Consider the following 20,714-nt stretch of genomic DNA (forward strand, 5'->3'; position numbering starts at 1 on the left):
GTGTGCTGTTAGCTGTGGGTTTGTCATATATGGCCTTTATTATCTTGAAGTAGGTTCCCTCTGTGCCCATTTTCTGGAGAGTTTTTATCATAAATGGATGTTGCATTTTATCAAAAGCTATTTCTGCGTCTATTGGGATGATCATATGGATTTTATTCTTCAATTTGTTAATGTGCTGTATCACACTGATTGATTCGCAGATATTGAAAAATCCTTGTATCCCTGGGATAAATCCCACTTGATCATGGTGTATGATCCTTTTAATGTACTGTTGGATTCAATTTGCTAGTACTTTGTTGAGAATTTTTGCGTCTGTGTTCATCAGTGATATTGGCCTGTAATTTTCTTTTTTTGTGGTGTCTTTGTCTGGTGTTAGTATCAGGGTGATTGTGGCCTCATAGAATGAGTTTGGAAGTGTTACTTCCTCTGCAATTTTTTGGAATAGTTTCAGAAGGATAGGTGTTAACTCTTTGCTACATGTTCAGTAGAGTTCGCCTGTGAAGCCATCTGGTCCTGGACTTTCATTTTTGGGGAGTTTTTTAATCACAGATTCAATTTCAGTACTTGTAATTGGCCTGTTCATATTTTGTTTCTTCCTGGTACAGTCTTGGGAGATTGTACCTTTCTAAGAATTTGTCCATTTCTTCTAGGTGTTCTCCATTTTATTGGCATAGAGTTGCTTGTAGTGGTCTCTTATGTCGGTTGTAACTTCTCCTTTTTCATTTCTAATTTTTTTGGTTTGGGCCCTATCCCTTTTTTTCTTATGAGTTTGGCTAAAGGTTTATCAATTTTTGTTTATCTTTTCAAAGAACCAGCTTTTAGTTTCATTGATCTTTTTTATTGTTTTATTAGTCTATTTATTTCTTCCGTGACCTTTATGACTTCTTTCCTTCTACCTTTTGTATTTTGTTTGTTCTTTAGTTGCTTTAGGTGTAAGGTTAGGTTGTTTATTTGAGATTTTTCTTGTTTCCTGAGGTAAGCTTGTATCACCATAAACGTCCCTGTTAGAACTGCTTTTGCTTCATCCCATAAGTTTTGGATCCTTGTGTTTTAGGTTTCATTTGTCTCTAGGTGTTTTTTGATTTCCTCAGTGATCCATTGGTTGTTTAGAAGCATATTGTTTAGCCTCCACGTGTTTGTTTCCCGCCTAGAGAAGTTTCTTTAGCATTTGTTGTAAAGCTGGTTTGGTGGTGCCAGTTCTTAAGCTGTTGCTTTCTCTGTCAAATCTGAATGAGAGCCTTGCTGGGTAGAGTAATCTTGGTTTTAGGTTTTTCCCTTTCATCACTTTATATTGTGCCACTCCTTTTTGGCCTGCAGAGTTTCTGCTGAAAAATCAGCTGATAACCTTATGGGAATTTCCTTGTTGCTTTTAATACTTTCTCTTAATCTTTCATTTTTGTCATTTTTATTACTGTGTGTCTCAGCATGTTCCTCCTTTGGTTAATCCTGTATGGGACTCTCTGCGCTTCCTGGGCTTGGGTGACTGTTTCCTTTCCCATGTTAGGGAAGTTTTCTGCTATTATCTCTTCAAATCTTTTCTCAGACCCTTTCTTTCTTCTTCTTCTGGGACCCCTATAATGTGAATGTTGGTGCATTTGATGTTGCCCCAGAGGTCTCTTCAACTGTCCTCATTTCATTCTTTATTCTGTTACACAGCAGTGATCTCCACCATTCTGTCTTCCAGTTCACTTATTCATTCTTCTGCCTCATTTATTCTGCTATGGATTCCTTCTAGTGTATTTTTCATTTCAGTTATTGTATTCTTCAACTCTGTTTGGTTGTTCTTTGTATTTTCTAACAACTCTTTCTTAAAACTTCTTGTAGCTCCTCACTCCACATGCATTCTTTTCCCAAGTTCTGTGCCTTGGTTCGCAGGCTGCAAGAATGTAGTTTTCTTGCTTCTGGTGTCTGCCCCCAGTGGGTGAGGCTGGTCTAGAGGCTTGTGCAGGCTTCCTGGTGGGAGGGGCCGGTGTCTGCCCTCTGGGTGGGGCAGGGCTGTGTCAGGGGGCATGTTGAGAGGTGTCTGTGGGCTCAGGAAGTTTTTAGGCAGCCTGTCTGCTGATGGGTGGGGCTGTGTTCCCTCCTTGTTGGTTGGTTGGTTGGCCTGAGGCCTCCCAGCACTGGCGCCTGTAGGCTGTTGGGTGGGCCCAGGTGTTGGTGCTAATTACCCAAGCAAGAGGGCTGCCCAGGTAGGTCTGGCCCAGGCGTCTATGAAGTCACTGCTTTTGTCCTGGGTCCTGGTGCTCTGCACCCTCCAAGAGTGGAGGCTCTGTTTCCTGCACTCCTGTGGGGCCCCTGCAGTCAAACCCCGCTGGCTTTCGAAGCCAAATGCTCTGGGGGCTCCTCCTCCTGACGCCAGGCCCCCAGGCTGGGGAGCCTGATGTGGAGCTCTGAACCCTCACTCTTCTAGGAGGAAGTCTGTGATAAAATTATTCTCCAGTCTCTGGGTCACCCACCCGGGTGGTGTGGGAATTGATTGTGTCGCACTTGCACCCCCTCCTACCATCTCGCTGTGCTTCCTTCTTTGTCTTTGGGTGTAGGATATCTTTTTTGGTAGGTTCCAGTCTTTTTTTTAATCGATGTTTGTTCAGCAGGTAGTTGTGAGTTTGGTGTGCTCGTGAGAGGAGGTGGGCTCAAGGCCCTTCCGCTCCGCCACCTTGTCTCCCGTCTGAATGGCTGTCTCCTGCTGGTGAGCCATCAGAATGAAGTGACCAAGTTTAGCCGGGCCTTGACCTCTGATGTCTCCCAGTCTGTTTCTGTTCCAAGCCAAAGTAGCATTTTCAGTTGTAGGTACCAACATATTTAACATCACCTAAGGAATAGTTACCCTTCAGTTTCTGTTGTGGCATGTACTTAATTATCTCTTTTTTCTGGGCTTCCAGTGCGAGTGTCAGTGTAAACTATCTGTGTGACCTTGAGCAAGTGACTTAACCTCTCTGTGCCTTGGTGTCCTCATCTGGTGTTTGGCAGAGATGCTTTGCAGCTGTACGTTGAGAGAGATAGAGCAGTCGACAGCCCCAAACCAGCTCCACCTTGACCCCAGGAATGTGCCTGTGCAGATGAGCTGAGCATTGATTCTTAAAATGATGTGGGTGACTTTGAAAAAGCCGTCTGAAGTTTGTCCAGATTCTGGAATTATTTGATTACGTCCACAAAGTAACAGGGAAAGGTTTCCCTATCTACGCATTGCTGCCCTCTGAGGTAGGGAAATCCTTGAAGACCTCTTATCGAGTCTTTTAATGATTTCTTAGTAATGTTCAAAATAGTGTAAGAGAGTTAAGGTCAGCTGATAACTGATTGATTCTTTTCTTAGATTCAGATCTAAACAAATGCAGCATGATCCAGGGATATGTCTCTTGGCTCCAGTTTGCAATATTGTAAACTTGCCTTACGAGGCTGCATGTGTTGTTCATACTATGACGTAAGTTTGTTTGCACAGCCAGGCCCACCCATTTATGTGATCTGGCAGATTCCAGGCTTCCTTAGGAAGACTAGAGGTTCTTTTCAAAGCTGGAGTTGTCCTTGAGTGAGGATCTGCTCCATGCAAAGCCAGTGTGCTTCAACCAGGAGATAGATAGGAGCTCGTGTCTCCACAAAGCCAGGAGAGAAGTCTGGAATGTTCTTAACATGCTGTTCCGTTTTAAACAGCCTCCTACATTTTGTCTCTTAAAATTGTGCTCCGCATCTTCCCTGGCATTGTGGGAGCTTCCCTGGGTAAGCAGCAGTGCTTAGGTTCTGCTTCCAGGGCAGCCGCGTGCCTTCCCGAACACGGCTTCCAGCAATGTGTGTAGAAACGCAGCCTGAGAATTCCCATCCACCCTGCAGAAGAGTTAACAGTGATACCCAGGCTTCTCTCCATCCTCGAAGATTTACCGGGAAGGTTCGGTTACTGGAGGCTGGAAACATTCACAGGCACGTCTGGACACCCTGCTGTAACGCGCATGGTCTGTATAAGGTGCTACCTACTTGAGTTGAGTTTAATCCTGAGTGATAATACCTGAAATACTGCCTTTTTTCTATATATATTAAAATATTCAGCTATTAAGAATAAATCATTTTGTATTATCATCAGTGGAGTGTTTTATACTTTATGGGAAGCCCTATCTGCTGCTCCTATTTCTTTCGGTCCTTTTTTTTCCTGATTTACAGATTATCCAGTTACCCTCAATACCTGCTCCCCCCGCCCCCGCCATATTCGTCCTACGTATAACTGTTAACCACTCTTCATAACAAAAATATTTTCAAAAAATATTCCTCTGGGGCTTCCCTGGTGGCGCAGTGGTTGAGAATCTGCCTGCTAATGCAGGGGACACGGGTTCGAGCCCTGGTCTGGGAAGATCCCACATGCCACGGAGCAGGTGGGCCCGTGAGCCACAACTGCTGAGCCTGCGCGTCTGGAGCCTGTGCTCCGCAACAAGAGAGGCCGCGATAGTGAGAGGCCCGCGCACCGCGATGAAGAGTGGCCCCCGCTTGCCGCAACTAGAGAAAGCCCTCGCACAGAAACGAAGACCCAACACAGCCAAAAATAAATAAATAAATAAATAAATAATTAAAAAAAAAAATATTCCTCTATTCTGGTTATTTGCCTCTCCCAGACACTTACCTGTGAAATGGGTAGTAGGTGTGTCCTCGGGCAAGTTATCTAACTTAATTGGAGCCTCCTTGGTCCGGACTGTAAAATGGGGCTAATTATACCTACTTTGCAGAGATTTGGTCAGATCAAAAGTCTTGCATCTGTTAATTCCAGCGAAGTGTCACACATAATAGGAATGAAATAGTAACAGCTTTTCTAACACCTCCTGTGGCCTCATATTGCGTTCACATCCTGAACTTGAACTAAGCGAGAGAGGCCCCGCCACAATCCACGCCAAAATCCAGCTACCACCTAGGTGCTCACTTTTGTCCGCCCAGCGCCGTGCAGCCTTCCTTACCTGCAGTCTCTCGTTTTATCCTCACGACCAGCCTGTGAGGCCAGAGCTGCCACCACACTCGTTTTCTAGAATGAGGGAGCAGACTCGAGGAGGTTAAGTAATCTGCCTGCATGGCTGTGTAGGGTTCGTCACATAGCAGCCCAGGGTGGAGCTGGCGTTCAGACGCCCAAATCTGTCTCCATCTCCGGGGCCGGCTATCCTCTTAGCCGCGGCCTCACCCTCCCGCTCCAGGCCGGATAAGGCAGCTGCCTCCATCTGCCAAGGGTAGGGGGCCTGGTCCTACCACGCACTGTATATTGTCCCTCTTGTCTCCATTCCTCCAATCCAAAGGCACAGCCTTGCCTCCCTGCTCCTTTCCCCGTGGATTAAGTTGCATTGGGGTTTGACTCAGACAGTGACCTAGACCACACGCATTCACTGATCCACGTCACTTCCTTACGTCCCCGGGATAAGCCTCACACGTACCATCCACCTCCAATTCCTTACAGAAGGCATGCACAGAATCTCGTCTTACATTTAGGGAAGCCATATAGGGAAGCAGCTGTCATGCTAAAGAAACCACTTGATTTAATTGTCTGTTTACAGCAGCAGCTGAGGCCGTGTGCACAGGAAGTCCACGTGCCGCCCAGAAGTGTCGGCGGCAGGACGGGAGCTGAGCAGAGGATAGTCACTGTTTCCCATATACTCGAGCTTTTGGTTTTACGTACATTGTGCTCCCCCGTTTTATGAATAATTCGTCCCTGCCACACTCAGTCAGCCTCCGCTCCCGCTGTATTTTCAGGAGCTCATTCACTTACAGGAGGAGAGGAAATTGAAACACAGGCTGCTTCTGCACCTCCTTGCCTGGTTAGGCAGGCAGTGGGCTAGCTGAGAACAGGATCCCCCAGGATGGCCTTTGGGCGTCTTCACTAGAAGGTCCTTCAGTTCCCTAGACCGACCAGGGGTATTTTCTGGTAAGTTCTACCAGTTGACTCTTACTTACTGGCATAATGGCTCATTTTTCAACACTACAAGAGAAAATGTTAATGGTGTGACTTAGTAAATTCAGATCCTAACAGAAAAATCCTAAATTGTCTAGGGCATCATAGGAGATGGCTTTCTGAGGAACTTGATGGATTCTGCTCATAAATGAAGCTCCATTTCTGGCCTGAAAAAGGCCTTGAGATTCAAGCCCCACCGTCACTAACCCAAAGAACAGGGCTGTGGACGCATAAAGACCAGGAAATCCATCGTGTGAGGAAGGCAAGGCCTGATAGTACAATTCTCTTGCAGACTAGAGAAGGCAAAGGTCAGGACAATTCAGAGGCCATCTCATGAAAGTGTAAAACATGATTTTCTTCCTGAGGAACCAGAAGATAGCAACCAAGAAATGTAAGGTGTGACATTCCCTTCCTTACCAAGCCGCCCCCGACTGTGCCACGTCTTAAGGCTATTATGTATAAATAACTCAAGGGATCGGATCATTAGGCAGCAAAATAGTGCATGAAAGATGTTTAACTTATTAGCCTTTTAAATAAACAGTCTTGTCTGGCAGGAGACGCAAATAAAATGAGGCTACTGAGACCTTGAAATTGGAACAATTTGGTCTACCAGCTGAATTCCCCCATTCTCTCTTAATTTGCACTCCTAAACCTCAGTCCGCTTTTATCTTGCTAATCACCCCTCGTCTGGCCCTCAACGGAGCAGTAGCCCAGCTCATCACCACTCACCCTGTAACACGGGCCCCGATCCAGGGCCCTGAGCCCCAGGCAGTAAGTGACCCGGGGCTCCTGGGGCCTCATCTGAGGGTGGAGAAGCAGATGCTCTTTCGGGGAAGGGGGCTTGTGCGGTTCCCAGGCAGAAGCAGGTGCCGAACCCACTGGCCGGATGACAAGCTGCAGAGAAAGTGAAGCCAAGAGGAAACATTATAGACACTCCCTGTGTACAAAGAGGGCAGGGACTCCAGTCAGGCGTTCAGACTGAAACCAGGTTGTGAAATGCCTCCGTTTACACCTTAATTGCCGAAAGCATACCTTTTGATGGACGTTAGAAATGGGCTTGTGAATTCCCCAGTGTTGCCGATCGCTTCCCACCCGCTCTCAGCGATCCCACTGGGAACCAGCAGGGGTCACCCTCCTCCTGTGCCAGCGCCGTCCCAGCCTAGGGCTGTGTACAGAACCCCTAATTAACAAGAGCTCAGTTGCTCCCCCCAGCGTTCGTGCTCCCTCTTTGGCCTCTGTCAGACTTTACTGGCAGGCCAGCATGCAGACATCCCCACAGGGACCAGCGAGCTTTTTCTGCAGAAGCCCAAACAGTAAATATTTTCAACTTTGCGGGCCATCTGGTCTCTGTTGGAGCTACTCAACTCTTGCCATCGTAAGCATGAGAACAGAGACAGTATGTAAATGATTAGCTTGGCCCTGTTCCAGTGAAACTATTTATGAGCACTGGAATTTTCATTTCCACACATCGCAAAATGTTACTTTGGATTTTTTTGTCACCACCTTTAAAAAGTCATTTTTAGGTCCCAGGCTGTACAGAAACAGGCAAAAGCCCAGATCTGACCCTGCAGGCTGTGGCTTGCTGACCCGGGATGGAGGCTCTCATATCAAGACTTGATATCAGTGGGAGGAGGATCCGTTCCCACAGGGACCAGGCATAACCAGGATGGCCCTGATTCAGAACAACTCTGGACCACAAGTCCTCCGCTAGACCCGAGGTTCTTGAATAAAAACCACACATGTGTTATGCGGCTAAGGAGAAGGAAAGCCTCAGGGGCCGAGAAGCTCTGCCTGAAGCAGAGACGATGGAGGAGCGAGGGGGTCTGGGAGGAGCGACCCCATATGCGTGCCTTTCCCAGGATAGGTACTCGGAGCAGATGGTGTGAGAGTGAGGGCATCTGGGAATAGTGCAGGGCTGGGGAGCAAGGGTTCCCCAGGGAACCGCGCAGTAAAGGAGTGAGCCACATCTGTCCCCCTCCTTCCTGCACTCACCTTCAGGTAACTTGGGTTGAATAAAAGATTCATCTTGGGACTGAGGGAGGCATGGAGAGACATAGTTACAGCCGGGCTCTAACCACCCCCCAAACACACTGCCTGCTCATTAACATGTTCTGCACCAGCCTGATGCAGGTTTCCTGTTCTCAGAGCCCCACAGGGAAAGGAGCTGGCACCCCAGCCAGGGAGAATTGCAGAGGATGGGGGTGGCGGGTAGGTGTTGAATGTCTCTACTCCTGTTTCTAAGAGCTGTACACCCATCCCCAGCAATGGCCAGGCACTAACAGGATGGGCTAGAGTTCAGTGCAGCCGACAGCACCAGGAGGGCTGGGCGTAGGGTGAGCGAGAACATTGTGGGTACATGCTCGCCGGACGCTTCACTCCCCACCTCAGGCCAGTGAAGGTACAGAAGGATCTAGGTCTAGAAGCCAGAGAGTGGGCCCAGCACTCGGGGGGAGTCACACTTACTGTGCAAATTGGCATTTGGGTCCCTCAGGGCAGAAGCCAGCTAAGTAGTTAATACACATTATCCTGCGGACGTGGCGATATTTACACAGGGGACCTGCTGGGCAAAGAGAAAACAGAAGGATCTTCTTTAGCTAGTGGGGGAAACACACATGACAAAGCTTACCGGCAAGGGGAAGCACCAACTTCCCAGCCACATGACTGAGATGGGAAAGGGCACCTCAGAATGTGTGGGAGTAGGTGTCAGCTGGCCAGGCCTGTAACAGTAGCATTAGAAGTGTCCCTAACACGCTGTCTTGGAGGACTTACATGGATGTGGAGTGTAGCATGCTTTTATTTACTTAGCTGTAGAAGGTTTGGCTGAGCAAAGGCCCACCAATCACACATCTTACTAACCCTCCTTCAGCCTCCCTCCCCTAAAATCCTCCCTGAACCAGGGCTGCCAGGAGCTCAGTAAGAACAACACACCCAGATACCGGAAAAGAAAGGACGGCGGTGCTCAGAGCACGGGGACCCTGATGGGGGCCCTGCCTCCGAAGTTTGGCCAGATAGGCACAGTGAAATGTATTTACGTGACACCCAGATGGGTAAAAGGAACAGAGAAGTGTCTCCTATGGGTCAGACCCAATGCGCAGGGCTGCCCAAGGGGTCCTACTTCCACCTGGCCCAACAGCCCTCAGGGGAGCTGGTCCCCTTTTCATATTTGCTCAAGGTCACACGGTCAATACATTCTGAAGCCATTGGGATTTGAACCGCAGTGAGCCTGCTCCAAGAAGCCCATCATGTACCGCAGAGGGTTTCCACTGCAGGGAGGCTGGGGGGAGCTACAGAGAGGCCTGCTGTGGGATTTCAACCTGGGGCAGACCTCCACAGGCCGCATCAGGAATGTGCATCCTTCCCCTGCCGGGAGACTCCCCCCAAATCCTGCTCCCCCATGTCCCCTAGAGCCCTCTTTCTGTCAGGGCCTCACCGTCCTTGCAGAAACCTTGGTCATACCACGGACAGTCCCGGGTCTTGAAGGCTGGCTTCACATGGAGAAAGGGACATTCCTTGTTGTTGCAGCCACCTGAAAATCCCAGTGTTCTTTGTGCATAAGTGGGTTCATCTTTGCAGTCACTTCTGCCCTCCTGGAACAAGATTGACCCTGCCTCTTGCATATAAGCCACTTATCTGCCTTCTGGTGGTCAGCAGCTTTTTGAGGACAGCAAGATATTTCTAAACCTTCCTGCAACCTAAGAAAGGCAGATCGCAATCATACTGGCTAAGCGGGACTTGGGTGTGAATACACACATCTGGAAGAGTTGGGGCAGGGCCAGATATCCAGAGGTATTTAGAGGCTACTTGGGAGGAAGGAACGAGGAGAGATGGGGAAGGGGAGACCCAGAGCCAGCAGCTTAAGATCCAGGAAGACATAGACGCTGCGTGAAGATGTTGCCATGCACGTGGTGAAAGCTTCATCTCTATGATGAAACCTACATGGCTTCCAGAGTAAAGGGGTGCAGTTCTTTCTGGGGGAAATGCCAAGAAGAGCAGAGCACTGCTTCAAAGTTGGCACAGGGATTAAGATAAATGCAACACAGAGGGACACCTGTAGTTTCGCAAAGCCTGTGCTGTAATCTGTCTGGGGATTAGACCAAGACCCCGGGCTCCTAGGAGGAGCCAGCCCTGTTTGCATAGACCACAGGAGTTGGGGAGGGAGTCTAAGCCCTCTTAGCTTCCCCTTAGGGACCCAGGGGCTCTGAAGGAACCAAGGGGGAAGATTCAGCCCTGTTTTCACCTCATTCAAATAGAGAATTGGTGAGTGTTTCCAATCTCATCCTCCTTAAAAGCCTACAACTTAACAATGAAAGATCAGAAGGAGAAATTAAGGGAACAATCCCATTTACCATCACATCAAAAAGAATAAAATACCTAGGAATAAACCTGCCTAAGGAGGCAAAAGACCTGTACTCTGAAAACTATAAGATGCTGATGAAAGAAACTGAAGATGACACAAACAGATGGAAAGATATACCGTGTTCTTGGACTGGAGCAATCAATATTGTCAAAATGACTGTACTACCCAAGGCAATCTACAGATTCAATGCAATCCTTATCAAATTACCAATGGCATTTTTCACAGATCTAGAACAAAAAAAATTTTTTTAAATTTGTGTGGAAACACAAGAGACCCCAAATAGCCAAAGCAATCTTGAGAAAGAAAAGTGGAATTGGAAGAATCAGGTTCCCTGACTTCAGACTATACTATAATGCTACAGTCATCAAAACAGTATGGTACTGGCACAAAAACAGAAATACAGATGAATGGAACAGAATAGAAAGCCCAGAAAGAAAGCCACGCACCTATGGTCAATTAATCTATGACAAAGGAGGCAAGAATATACAATGGAGAAAAGATAGTCTCTTTTCAATAAGTGGTGCTGGGAAAACTGGACAGCTACACGTAAAAGAATGAAATTAGAACATTCTCTAACACCATACACAAAAATAAACTCAGAATGGATTAAAGACCTAAATGAAGACCAGATACTGTAAAACTCCTAGAGGAAAACATAGACAGAACACACTTTGACATAAATCACAGCAGTATCTTTTTGGACCCTTCTCCTAGAGTAATGGAAATAAAAACAAAAATAAACAAATGGGACCTAATTAAACTTAAAGGTTTTGCACAGCAAAGGAAACCATAAAGAAAACAAAAAAGACAACCTAAAGAATGGGAGAAAATATTTGCAAATGATGCGACCGACAAGGGATTAATCTCCAAAATACACAAACAGCTCATACAGTTCAATATCCAAAAAACAAAAATCCCAATCAAAAAATGGGCAGAAGACCTAAATAGACATTTCTCCAAAGAACACATACAGATGACCAGTAGGCACATGAAAAGATGCTCAACATCGTTAATTATTAGAGAAATGCAAATCAAAAGTACAGTGAGGTATCACTGCACACTGGCCAGAACGGCCATCATCAAGGTCTACAAATAATAAATGCTGGAGAGGGTGTGGAGAAAAGGGAACCCTCGTGCACTGTTGGTGGGAGTGTAAATTGGTACAGCCCCTATGGAGAACAGGTTCCTCAAAAAGCTAAAAATAGAGTTATCATATCATTCAGCAATCCCACTCCTGGGCATATATCTGGAGAAAACTATAATTCGAAAAGATACATGCACCCCTATGCTCATAGCAGCACTATTCACAGTATCCAAGACAGGAAAGCAACCCAAATGTCCATTGACAGATGAATGGATAAAGAAGATGTGGTACATACATACAGTGGACTATTACTCAGCCATAAAAAGAATGAAATGATGCCATTTTCAGCAACATAGATGGACCTGGAGATTATCATACTAGGTGAAGTAAGTCAGAAAGAGAAAGACAAATACCATATGATATCACTTGTATGTGGAATCTAAAGAAAAATAAAAACACAAATGAACTTATTTACAAAACAGCAATAGATGCACAGACATAGAAAACAAATTTATGGTTACCAAAGGGGGAAGAGGGGAGGGATAAATTAGGACTTTGGGATTAGCAGATACACACTATTATATGTAAAATAGGTAAACAACAAGGACATACTATATAGCACAGGGAACTCTACTCAGTATTTTGTAATAACCCATAATGGAAGAGTCTGAAAAAAGAATATATATATATTATAGAATATATATATATATAACTGAATCACTTTGCTGTGCACCTGAAACTAACACAACATTGTAGATCAACTGAACTTCAATACATTAATTAATTAATTAATTAATTAAAGCCTACAACTTAGCGCTTTTCAGAGCCAAAAGGAACGCCATTAGTGTCAATTCCACTGGTTTCCAAGCAGCTCCAAAGAGATCTATTTTTTACATTGGGCTTGTGCAAAGCAAGGTTTCACCTGAACCTTCAAGAGTACCACTCCTTCCCCAGAGTTTCAACCCCACTCTTACCCAGTTCTCTCATTTCACAAACGAGGACACCAGGGCTCAAAGAGGAGAAACGTGTCCATTTCCACCCGCCTCCTCATATTGACAAAGGGTTTTCTTCCTGCTGTTGGTGCGCAGCTCTCGGTACAGTGCTAACTCTGGGCTCCATCCTTCTGAGGAATGGAACTGACGTCCCCCCGGGGGCTGGTGAACACGGGACAGAAGGAGACTGTGGGAAGTCCTCTGTGTACCGGGGGTGGCTTTTCCACCCTGGCCTGGGTGCCGGCTGTGCGTTCCTCTCTCGGCCAGCAGGTGACACCGCACCCCACCCTCCCGTCTGCCTGTCAGAGCCCCCTGCCCAAGGTACCTTTGCGACAAGCACATCCAGGAGCCAAAGCCCCCGGGCTCCCTAGCTCCTTTCAACTGCCCTTTCCCACTCCTACATCTCCCCAACAGTATTTTTTAAGTAAAACGATTTACTTCCAATGAGAACTGTAATTATGCTTTGATATTAGAAAAAGGTATTCATTCATTTACTCCAAGAGCAAAAACACGTGTTGCCTACTGTAACCACCGGTGTATACGTCCGCCCTCACAGGAGGGATTATTTGAGAGCAGAGCGGACCCAGTTCTATTCCCGTATCCGTGCCCAGCACGTCCCCAATCCCCAAAAGAAAGCCAACCAAGGTTTTTGAAAGAATAAAGTGGCGTTTTAAATTAAGAGTTTTTTAGGTGACGACCAAGGGGGACCAGGCCCCATATACACTTTGTCCTTTCTTACAAGGGGCACATGCGGGCAACCCTCATGAATTGCCACCGCCAGGTCTCAAGTCCGAGGAGCAGACAGGAAACAGAATTTGAGCCTGGGGGAAGCTCTTACTGACCTTGGGGGGCGGGGTGCCTGCTTCCTGGATACCCAGGAATGCCCCCCCATGGACACTAATGAGGAACAGCTGCCCACAGCCCCCAGAAGTTTCAAAGCCAAGCCGCCTCAGTCAGAGGTGTCCCTGGAGGCTGGCCCAGCTCTCCCTCCAAGTCCCTCTTCGGAATACAGTTTGAAAACTACTAGACTAGATCATCCTTAAGGCTCCTTCCAGCTCTGAAAAGCACTGAACTGTAAAAGTTTATGGAGAAAGATAAGACCTGAAACACATGCACAGATCCCGTTCTTAACCCAGCACTGGCTTTCCCCTATGTAGCCCCTCAGATGACAAAAGACTTGAGTCAGAGGGGGGTGACACGCGGGTCCAGACCTGACCACACAAGGTCATTTCAGGGGCCAAACTTCTGAAGCTCGTGATCTCCCGTTTACAGTGACTTTCTATTGCCAATCAGTGATGCTAGTTTTCCATTTACCGAAGCGATGTAAAGTTTTCTTCTAAAAGAAGAGTTAAAAATAGCAAGATGGTGTGCGTCGATGGGGCAGGTGCTTTGCGGGGACATGGAGCACCGTTAAAGTGCCTGCTGTTTGGGAAACACTGGTTCCGACCCACCCCAGCCCATCCCGGGGCTTGAGAGAGGGCCTGTTCAAGGCTCGTTTCCAGAGAGCCAGTCTGGGTGCGTCATTAGCCGGGAGTGGACCAGGGAGGGCAACAATTCAGCCTTTGATTCCAGCCCTCTCCTTCCCTCGGCGGGACCGGCTGCGTGTGCCTGAGCCTGCTGGGGCAGTGAAGCAGGGCTCAGAGGACAGTTCCAATTTTTCTAGGGGGTTGGAGAAGCAGGCCCCCGCGGCCTGGTCTGCCAACCTGGGACACGCGAGGCCTCCTTTGGGGGCCCCTCCCAGACTTCACCCCATCCCTCGGCCCCCACTGCTACCCTCCGGGGTGGGGGGCGGGCACCAGGAAGGGGCATTACCGACCAAACTTTGAGTAGAAGTAGCACACTGGCATCCTGGTGACGTCGTACTGGTGCAGGAACTTGCACTGGTCGCCCTTCTTGCACAGCCCCCGGAGCCAGTGCTTACACACCACCATCTTCTCCCCTCGGTCGTGCCGGAAGGGGCACAGCTTCCCTGGGGACACCAGAGCACCCAGCTGGGGGTCCCCGCTCGCCTAGAGCCTGAGCCCAGCTCACCCCTGGAAGGAAGTCCCACCGTCCCTTCCCCTGGAGCCTGGGGGAGGCTAGAATTGGTGGCCAGACACGGCTTAAAACACAGCTTCAAAGCCCTCTCTGCCTGGCGTGGTGCCCTGGCCCTTCTCGAACCCCGGGGAGCCCCCAGGCTGTCAGGACACCTTCTGTGGCACCCTCTGCAACCCTCCCCTCCAGCCTGATGGGGTGCTCCTACCAGACAGGAGAGCCCTGGTTTCCAGCCCTGGCCCCCCGAGCCACCACCCATCCTAGCAAGGTGCCAGCACAAAGTAAGGCTCATAAAGGACCTGTTGAATTCACATCTTAAAAAACCAAATGTTCTGTTTCCTGATTCCAGAGATCTAACATGGTGACGTAGGAGCCAGCTTGGTAACAATTCAGAAGGAACTGGAAACGCTATATTTCACTCTTTGTCATCTTCACTCAGCTGGTCTTGCCATCGGCAGGAAGGACACCCCTCAGTTTCTTAGCAGGACCCGTCTTGTGCTTGGCCACCTCTCCGATAGAATTTGTGGGGTGCTGGGGAGGTGTTCTTCTTAAAGAGCCTTACCCTCCAGCCCTGGCCATTGGCTTGCCTGGGTCTGACCTTCCAGACCTAAGAACAGTTTAGTTTTATTTCTTTGCAAGAGGGTATCTCTGTGAACCACTGTTCTAGAGACTAGATGGACCAAGCTGAGGAGACAGGACCCCAGGAGGCATCACTAGTCCTGGCTTCACAAAGTCTGGAGTGACCGACAAGCTCATTTCCCTCCCAACCCATCGTCCAGGGCTGCCCCAAACACGGACGAGGCATGTGGCAAAAATGGCCCCAGGTCCCCCCCGTGCCTGGGCCCCTCCTGGCCTCCCAGCTTCCCAAGAACAAAATCACTTGGATCCCAAAAGCAGGTCCTAAACTCATTGAGTTTCTTAACCTGGATCTCTAGGGGGGACTGGAGACCCCCAAATTGGAGGCAAGACTTCTGGGGGCAACTGGGTTTCCATCGGAAGAGCCCGTGAGTGGTTCGGGAGCCAGAAGAAAAGCTGAGAGCTGCTACTTTTCAGTCAGGTACCCCACACCCCCCGAAGCGCTGCTTTTGGGGAGAAGGGTTTGGAAGAGCGGTTTTTCCGTTTTGTTTTGTTTTTTTGGCCACACCGCGTAGCATGAGGGATCTTAGTTCCCCGACCAGGGATCAAACCCACGCCCCCTGTGTGGGGAGCTCGGAGTCTTAACCACTGGACCACCAGGGAAGTCCCCACGGAAGAGGATATTGTTGAGCCACATTGGGATGGGGGAGAAATAAGGATGCTTGTTGTAGCATCTCAGAGACTGTGGCCAGAGCTTTCTTAGGACACAAGAAATGGATGCAGGGACTTCCTGGTGGCGCAGTGGTTAAGAATCCACCTGCCAATGGAGGGGACATGGGTTCGAGCCCTGGTCAGGGAAGATCCCACATGCCGCGGAGCGACTAAGCCCGTGCGCCACAACTACTGAGCCTGCACTCTAGAGCCTGCGAGCTACAGTTACTGAAGCCCGTGCACCTAGAGCCCGTGCTCCGCAGCGGGAGAAGCCACCTCAATGAGAAGCCCGCGCACTACAGCGAAAAGCGGCCCCCGCTCGCTGCAACTAGAGAGGGCCCGCGCGCAGCAACAGAAACCCAACTGAGCCATAAATAAATAAATAAATTTGCTAAAAAAAAAGAATCCACCTGCCAATGGAGGGGACACGGGTTCAAGCCCCAGTCTAGGAAGATCCCACATGCCACGGAGCAACTAAAGCCCATGCGCCACAACTACTGACCCTGCGCGCTAGAGCCCGCGAGCCACAAGTACTTAAGCCCACGTGCCTAGATCCCGTGCTCTGCAGCAAGAGAGGCCACCGCAATAAGGAGCCCACTCACCGCAACGAAGAGTAGCCCCCGCTCGCCGCAACTAGAGAAAGCCCGCGTGCAGCAACGAAGACCCAACGCAGCCAACAATAAATAAATAAATAAACTTATTAAAAAAAAAAGAAAAAGAAAGGGATGGAACGGCTGAGCAGGTTCCAAATTAATTCGGAGGACAAGAGTAGGGGGAAGGAAACCACTCCCCCGGCTGGGGGAAAATAAAGAAGTCGGAGGCCTCCTGGGAGCACACAGCTGACACCCACAAACACTCCCACCCCCAGCAAGGCGGAAAGAAGGGAATGTCTCCTTCCAGGCAGCCCTGCCTGCCCTAATCAGTGCTAGTGAATCAGGGACATCCTAGGGGCGTGGGGGAAGGTAGGCTCTTGGATGGAGCCCCCAACTTGCCTACTTTCCATAAGACTAAAATTTTGTCCCGTCCCACCTTCCCCTCCCCAGGTGCAAATCCAACACCCTATTCCAGGCCAAGCTGAACCCTGTGTGGCCTAGAGAGCCCCAGCTGCCACCCACCCCCGACCCCAGGCCCACCTGCTGACCGACCTTTCTCGCAGAGCCCTTTAGCGAAGAAGCTGCACACAGCTGAGCCCGACTCTGGAAGGAGAAGAAGGCAAAGGAGGGGGGTAGCTTCCCCAGAGGCTGTGGCTGTCAAAGGGCCTTCACCCCTCCGTCAGCAAGTCTCCCTTCTACCCCCCAAGGCTTGGGCCTGGGGGTCCTCAAGTCCTGGCCCTTCGGATGCCGGCCTCAGGAACCAGCCTTCAGCCTCCACACCTAAGCCCCCCAACTCTGAAACGGAAGTGCTGGAGGGGCCCGAGGCCAGCCTGGGAGCTCGGGAGGCCAGTGTGCTTCTTCCCAACTTCTTTCAATTTACCTCTCTTGGGTCTGCTTGCCCAGAAGCCAGCCCCATTTTTTTTTTTTTTTTTGGAGTCCTGGAAAGGACGTAAGAGGGGGGCCTGAGAAGTGAGGGGCTAAGCTGGGGATCCCAGATGGTGGGCCCAAGCCCCCTGCTCCTTCTCCCTGGCGAGCGGCAGAGAGAAGGGGCCGCCCCATCAGGGAGCCAAGCAGAGGGGCCTGCAGAGAAGGCTGGGGGGTGGGGAGGGAGGGAGGCGGCGGGGTCCCCGTCCTCACTCACTGTCCATGCCCTGGAAAGGCAGGAGTCCAGTGCCCTTCTGCATCTCTACATCCTTCTCGAAGGTGAAGGTGATCTGCTCCAGCCCTGCAATGACCTCCTGCATCCTCTCTCTCCTGCTGTGGCTACTAAAAGTTGCTCAAGCCCCCCGCAGATGGGCCTAATATAGCTCATCAGAGGCTCTTAAGGGGCCAGGCTCTGATGTGGAACCCCATCACCCCGGCTGACTGCCGAGCTATACTCCCCAGGCACAGCTAGACAGGAGTTACCTGATGCAGGTGCAGACACCCCAGGGCCTCAGTCCCCTCCACCTGTACATAAGTCCCACTCCCAATGCGTGCTGCTGGGGAAGGATGAGCAAAGCCCCACACGCTGCTTATCTCTGCATGTTCCCAAAGACGCCCATGCAGACGTTACCAAGCCCGTGTTCGTACTTTTAATGTAAAGACACAGCCACAGGTGAGCTGTGAGGAGAGTTGCAGAAACCAGCCCCGGCGCGGCTGCGCTGAGTCTTCTTGATTCGCGGGAGCTGGCGCTCGGGAGCCGGAGGGCCTGGGGGCGGGGCGAGCGGTGCAGAGGGAGGGAGCCCCCCCTCGGCCTCCGCATTTCCCTTCAATCAGGCCCCAGCCCAGCCCTCCCTCTGGGACTCCTGACGCCCCTCCTCTGGCCTGAGTGACAAGCCAGAGTGAGCTCTTCACGGGAGAGAGGGAAAAGGACCGACATCCAGAGAACTCGGAAACAGCGGGATGAATAGCGCTTTGTTTACCACGCACACGATCCCGTGCTGGGCCGGGGGGTGGGGAGGAGGTGAGACCAACCGGAGGCCGCGGCCTCGCAGCCCGGGCTCCACCCGCCACCCCGGCGCCTCCCACCCCTGAGAAAGTGCTTTGTAAACGAAATCTCTATGCAAATGTTGTTTTATCATTATTACACCACCCCTGCCCCCAAGGCTGGGGACGTCGGAAAAGGCTTTCCAAGGAGCATCTGCGGGCTGTAACTGGGGCAGGCTTCCCCCTCCCCCTGCTCTGGCCCCCAGCGGGCCTTCCCTGCCGACGGAGCCGAGGTTTCAGAGCTGCTGGGGAGCGGATGCCCGCCACCCAAGCGCCCTCCTTCCTGGACCCAGCAGGGCGAGGCGGGCAGCGCCCTGTAGGCCTGCGGCCGGGCCAGCAAGAGAGAGCCTGCTGACTTTCGTTTCCGCCTGGCTGTGGCTCCCACGCTCGTTGTTCTTTTGAACCCTGGATCAGAAAAGAAAACGGCCGGAGAGATAGACACCTGGAGCCCAGGCGGGGCTGGGAGGGGCAGGGAAGGGATCCCGGAGTCTCCAGAAGCTGGGAGCTCCCTCCAGCTGCACCCCAGGGAGGCAGAGGGGCGGAGGGTCCCTGGGGTAGGCGGCCTTGCTTCTTTGGGCCCTTTTCATGTACACTGATTAGTCTCCAAAACACCTTCATCTGTGGGCACAGGCTCATGTCAGGCTCCTTCCCGCCAACCTGGCAGGTGGCAGCTTCGACATGGAGGCCCAGCAAGGCCAAGGGCACGTGGTTGGGAAGGTGATAATGATGGAATTCAAACCCAGGTCTCTTGGTGATCTCCTTCCATAAACATCCCAGAGCATCTCTGTGCCAGGAACTGGGGACCCCAAAACAAAGGACTGTGTCCCTGCCTTCAGGGATGGCCCAGTCAAGTGGGGGAGACTTTCACCAGCACGGTTCTACCACGGCGGGTGTTGGTAGCAGAGGGACAAACGCCAAGAGGGGAGCTCGTTGTGCAGGGGCAGGGAGGGGTGGCGGGGAGGGCTCTCGGAGGAGAGACGGGTGGCGATGGGGGGTTGGGAGGCAGAGTGTTGCAGAGGAGGGGCCAGAGGTGTGAAAGCATGGGGCCACGAAGCAACGTGGCAGGCCGGGGGCACGGTCAAGGGTTTGGTTTGGTCGAAGCATGGGTTTAGAGAAGGGCAGTGTGGTGAAAAGACTGGAGAAGGAAGTAGGGCCCCGAAGCTGGAGTGCCTTTCAGGGCTCGGTTTTTATCACGAAGCCAGCGGGGAGCTCCTGCAGGGCTAGGAGAGCAGCACACAGCACCCTGAAGAATGGAGTGTGGGGAGACCACTTAGTGATGATAAGAAGTAAGAATTACAGCCCCGGAGACATCAGCGGGGGTGCCTCTCAGCACCCTGGTGGCCCGAAGAGTTCATCAGGAGGGCGGAGAAGGAAGGAGGCCCCGTGGAGACCCCTCCCTCCATCCACACCCAGCCCCGCAGCTCCCCTCCTCTCCCAGCCAGGGTCCCACGCCCAACCCGGGCTCCCGCCCCAGAAGGTGTGCACAGGGTGTGGCTTCCAGGGACTTCCTCCTCCCACTGCCTCACCGCTTATCTACCATAGAGTGACAGCGTCTTGCGTGCATGGTTGTTGTTTTTTTTTGGCTGTGTTGGGTCTTCGTTGCTGCGCGCGGGCTTTCTCTAGTTGCGGCGAGCGGGGGCTACTCTTCGTTGCGGTGCGCGGGCTTCTCACTGCGGTGGCTTCTCTTGTTGCAGAGCACCTGCTCTAGGCGCACGGGCTTCAGTAGTTGTGGCGCACGGGCTCTAGAGCGCAGGCTCAGTAGTTGTGGCGCATGCGCTTAATTGCTCCGCAGCATGTGAGATCTTCCCGGACCAGGGCTCGAACCCGTGTCCCCTGCGTTGGCAGGCGGATTCTTAACCACTGCGCCACCAGGGAAGCCCACATGCATGGTTTTTGCTTCCCCAAAATACCTTCTGTTGACTTGTCTCCCCCAGGATGATACACCAAGTCCTCACCCCTGGTACCTGTGAATGTGAGCTTATTTGGAAACTGGGTCTTTGCAGATGCAATTAAGTTAAGGATCTCAAGGTGAGATCATCCTGGAATTCAGGTGAGTCCTGAACCCATGACTGGTGCCCTTAGAAAAGAGAGGGAGATCGGAGACGCTGAGATACAGAAGAGCCCCAGAGAAGAAGCCTCGCAAAGACGGGAGGAGACTGGAGGCGTAGAGCTACCAAGGGACCCCACAGGTGGCCGCCCTCACCAGAAGCCAGGAGAGAGGCATGGGCCCCTCCTCCCTCAGAGGCTCCAGAAGGGGGACTTCCCTGGTGGTCCAGTGGCTAAGACGCCACGCTCCCAATGCAGGGGGCCAGGGTTTGATCCCTGGTCAGGGAACTAGATCCCACATGCCACAACTGAGAGTCTGCATTGCCGCAACTAAACATCCCGCACGCGGCAATGAAGATCTCGCATGCTGTAACTAAGACCCAGCGCAGCCATATAAATAAATAAATAATTTAAAAAAAAAAGAGGCTCCAGAAGGAAACAA

General features: G+C 50.9%; 1 protein-coding gene across 1 annotated transcript; it reads right to left on the minus strand.

Moving 5' to 3' along the window:
* Window positions 1-579: 579 nt before the first annotated feature.
* CPSF4L (cleavage and polyadenylation specific factor 4 like) lies at window positions 580-17,502 on the minus strand. The gene is made up of 6 exons (XM_036835774.1): window positions 17,400-17,502; window positions 16,811-16,861; window positions 14,161-14,313; window positions 9,342-9,437; window positions 8,375-8,468; window positions 580-625 (listed from the first exon to the last, which is right to left on the minus strand). Exons 1-6 carry the CDS (start codon window positions 17,500-17,502, stop codon window positions 580-582), a joined length of 543 nt encoding a protein of 180 aa, XP_036691669.1.
* Between the last annotated feature and the right edge of the window lie 3,212 nt (window positions 17,503-20,714).

This window comes from Balaenoptera musculus, chromosome 20, assembly GCF_009873245.2.
Source record: "Balaenoptera musculus isolate JJ_BM4_2016_0621 chromosome 20, mBalMus1.pri.v3, whole genome shotgun sequence".
NCBI lineage: Eukaryota > Metazoa > Chordata > Mammalia > Artiodactyla > Balaenopteridae > Balaenoptera > Balaenoptera musculus.

Bases quoted from the DNA above. Each gene is read 5' to 3' on its own strand.
- CPSF4L (XM_036835774.1), bottom strand. From the start codon at position 17,502: ATGCAGGAGGTCATTGCAGGGCTGGAGCAGATCACCTTCACCTTCGAG. The intron at 9,438-14,160 runs GTCGGTAATGCC...TGGGATTTTCAG, and splicing joins CTACTTCTACTCAAAGTTTG to GTGGCTGCAACAACAAGGAA. The intron at 8,469-9,341 runs GTGAGGCCCTGA...TTTGCCCAGCAG, and splicing joins CCAAGGTTTCTGCAAGGACG to GTCCCCTGTGTAAATATCGC.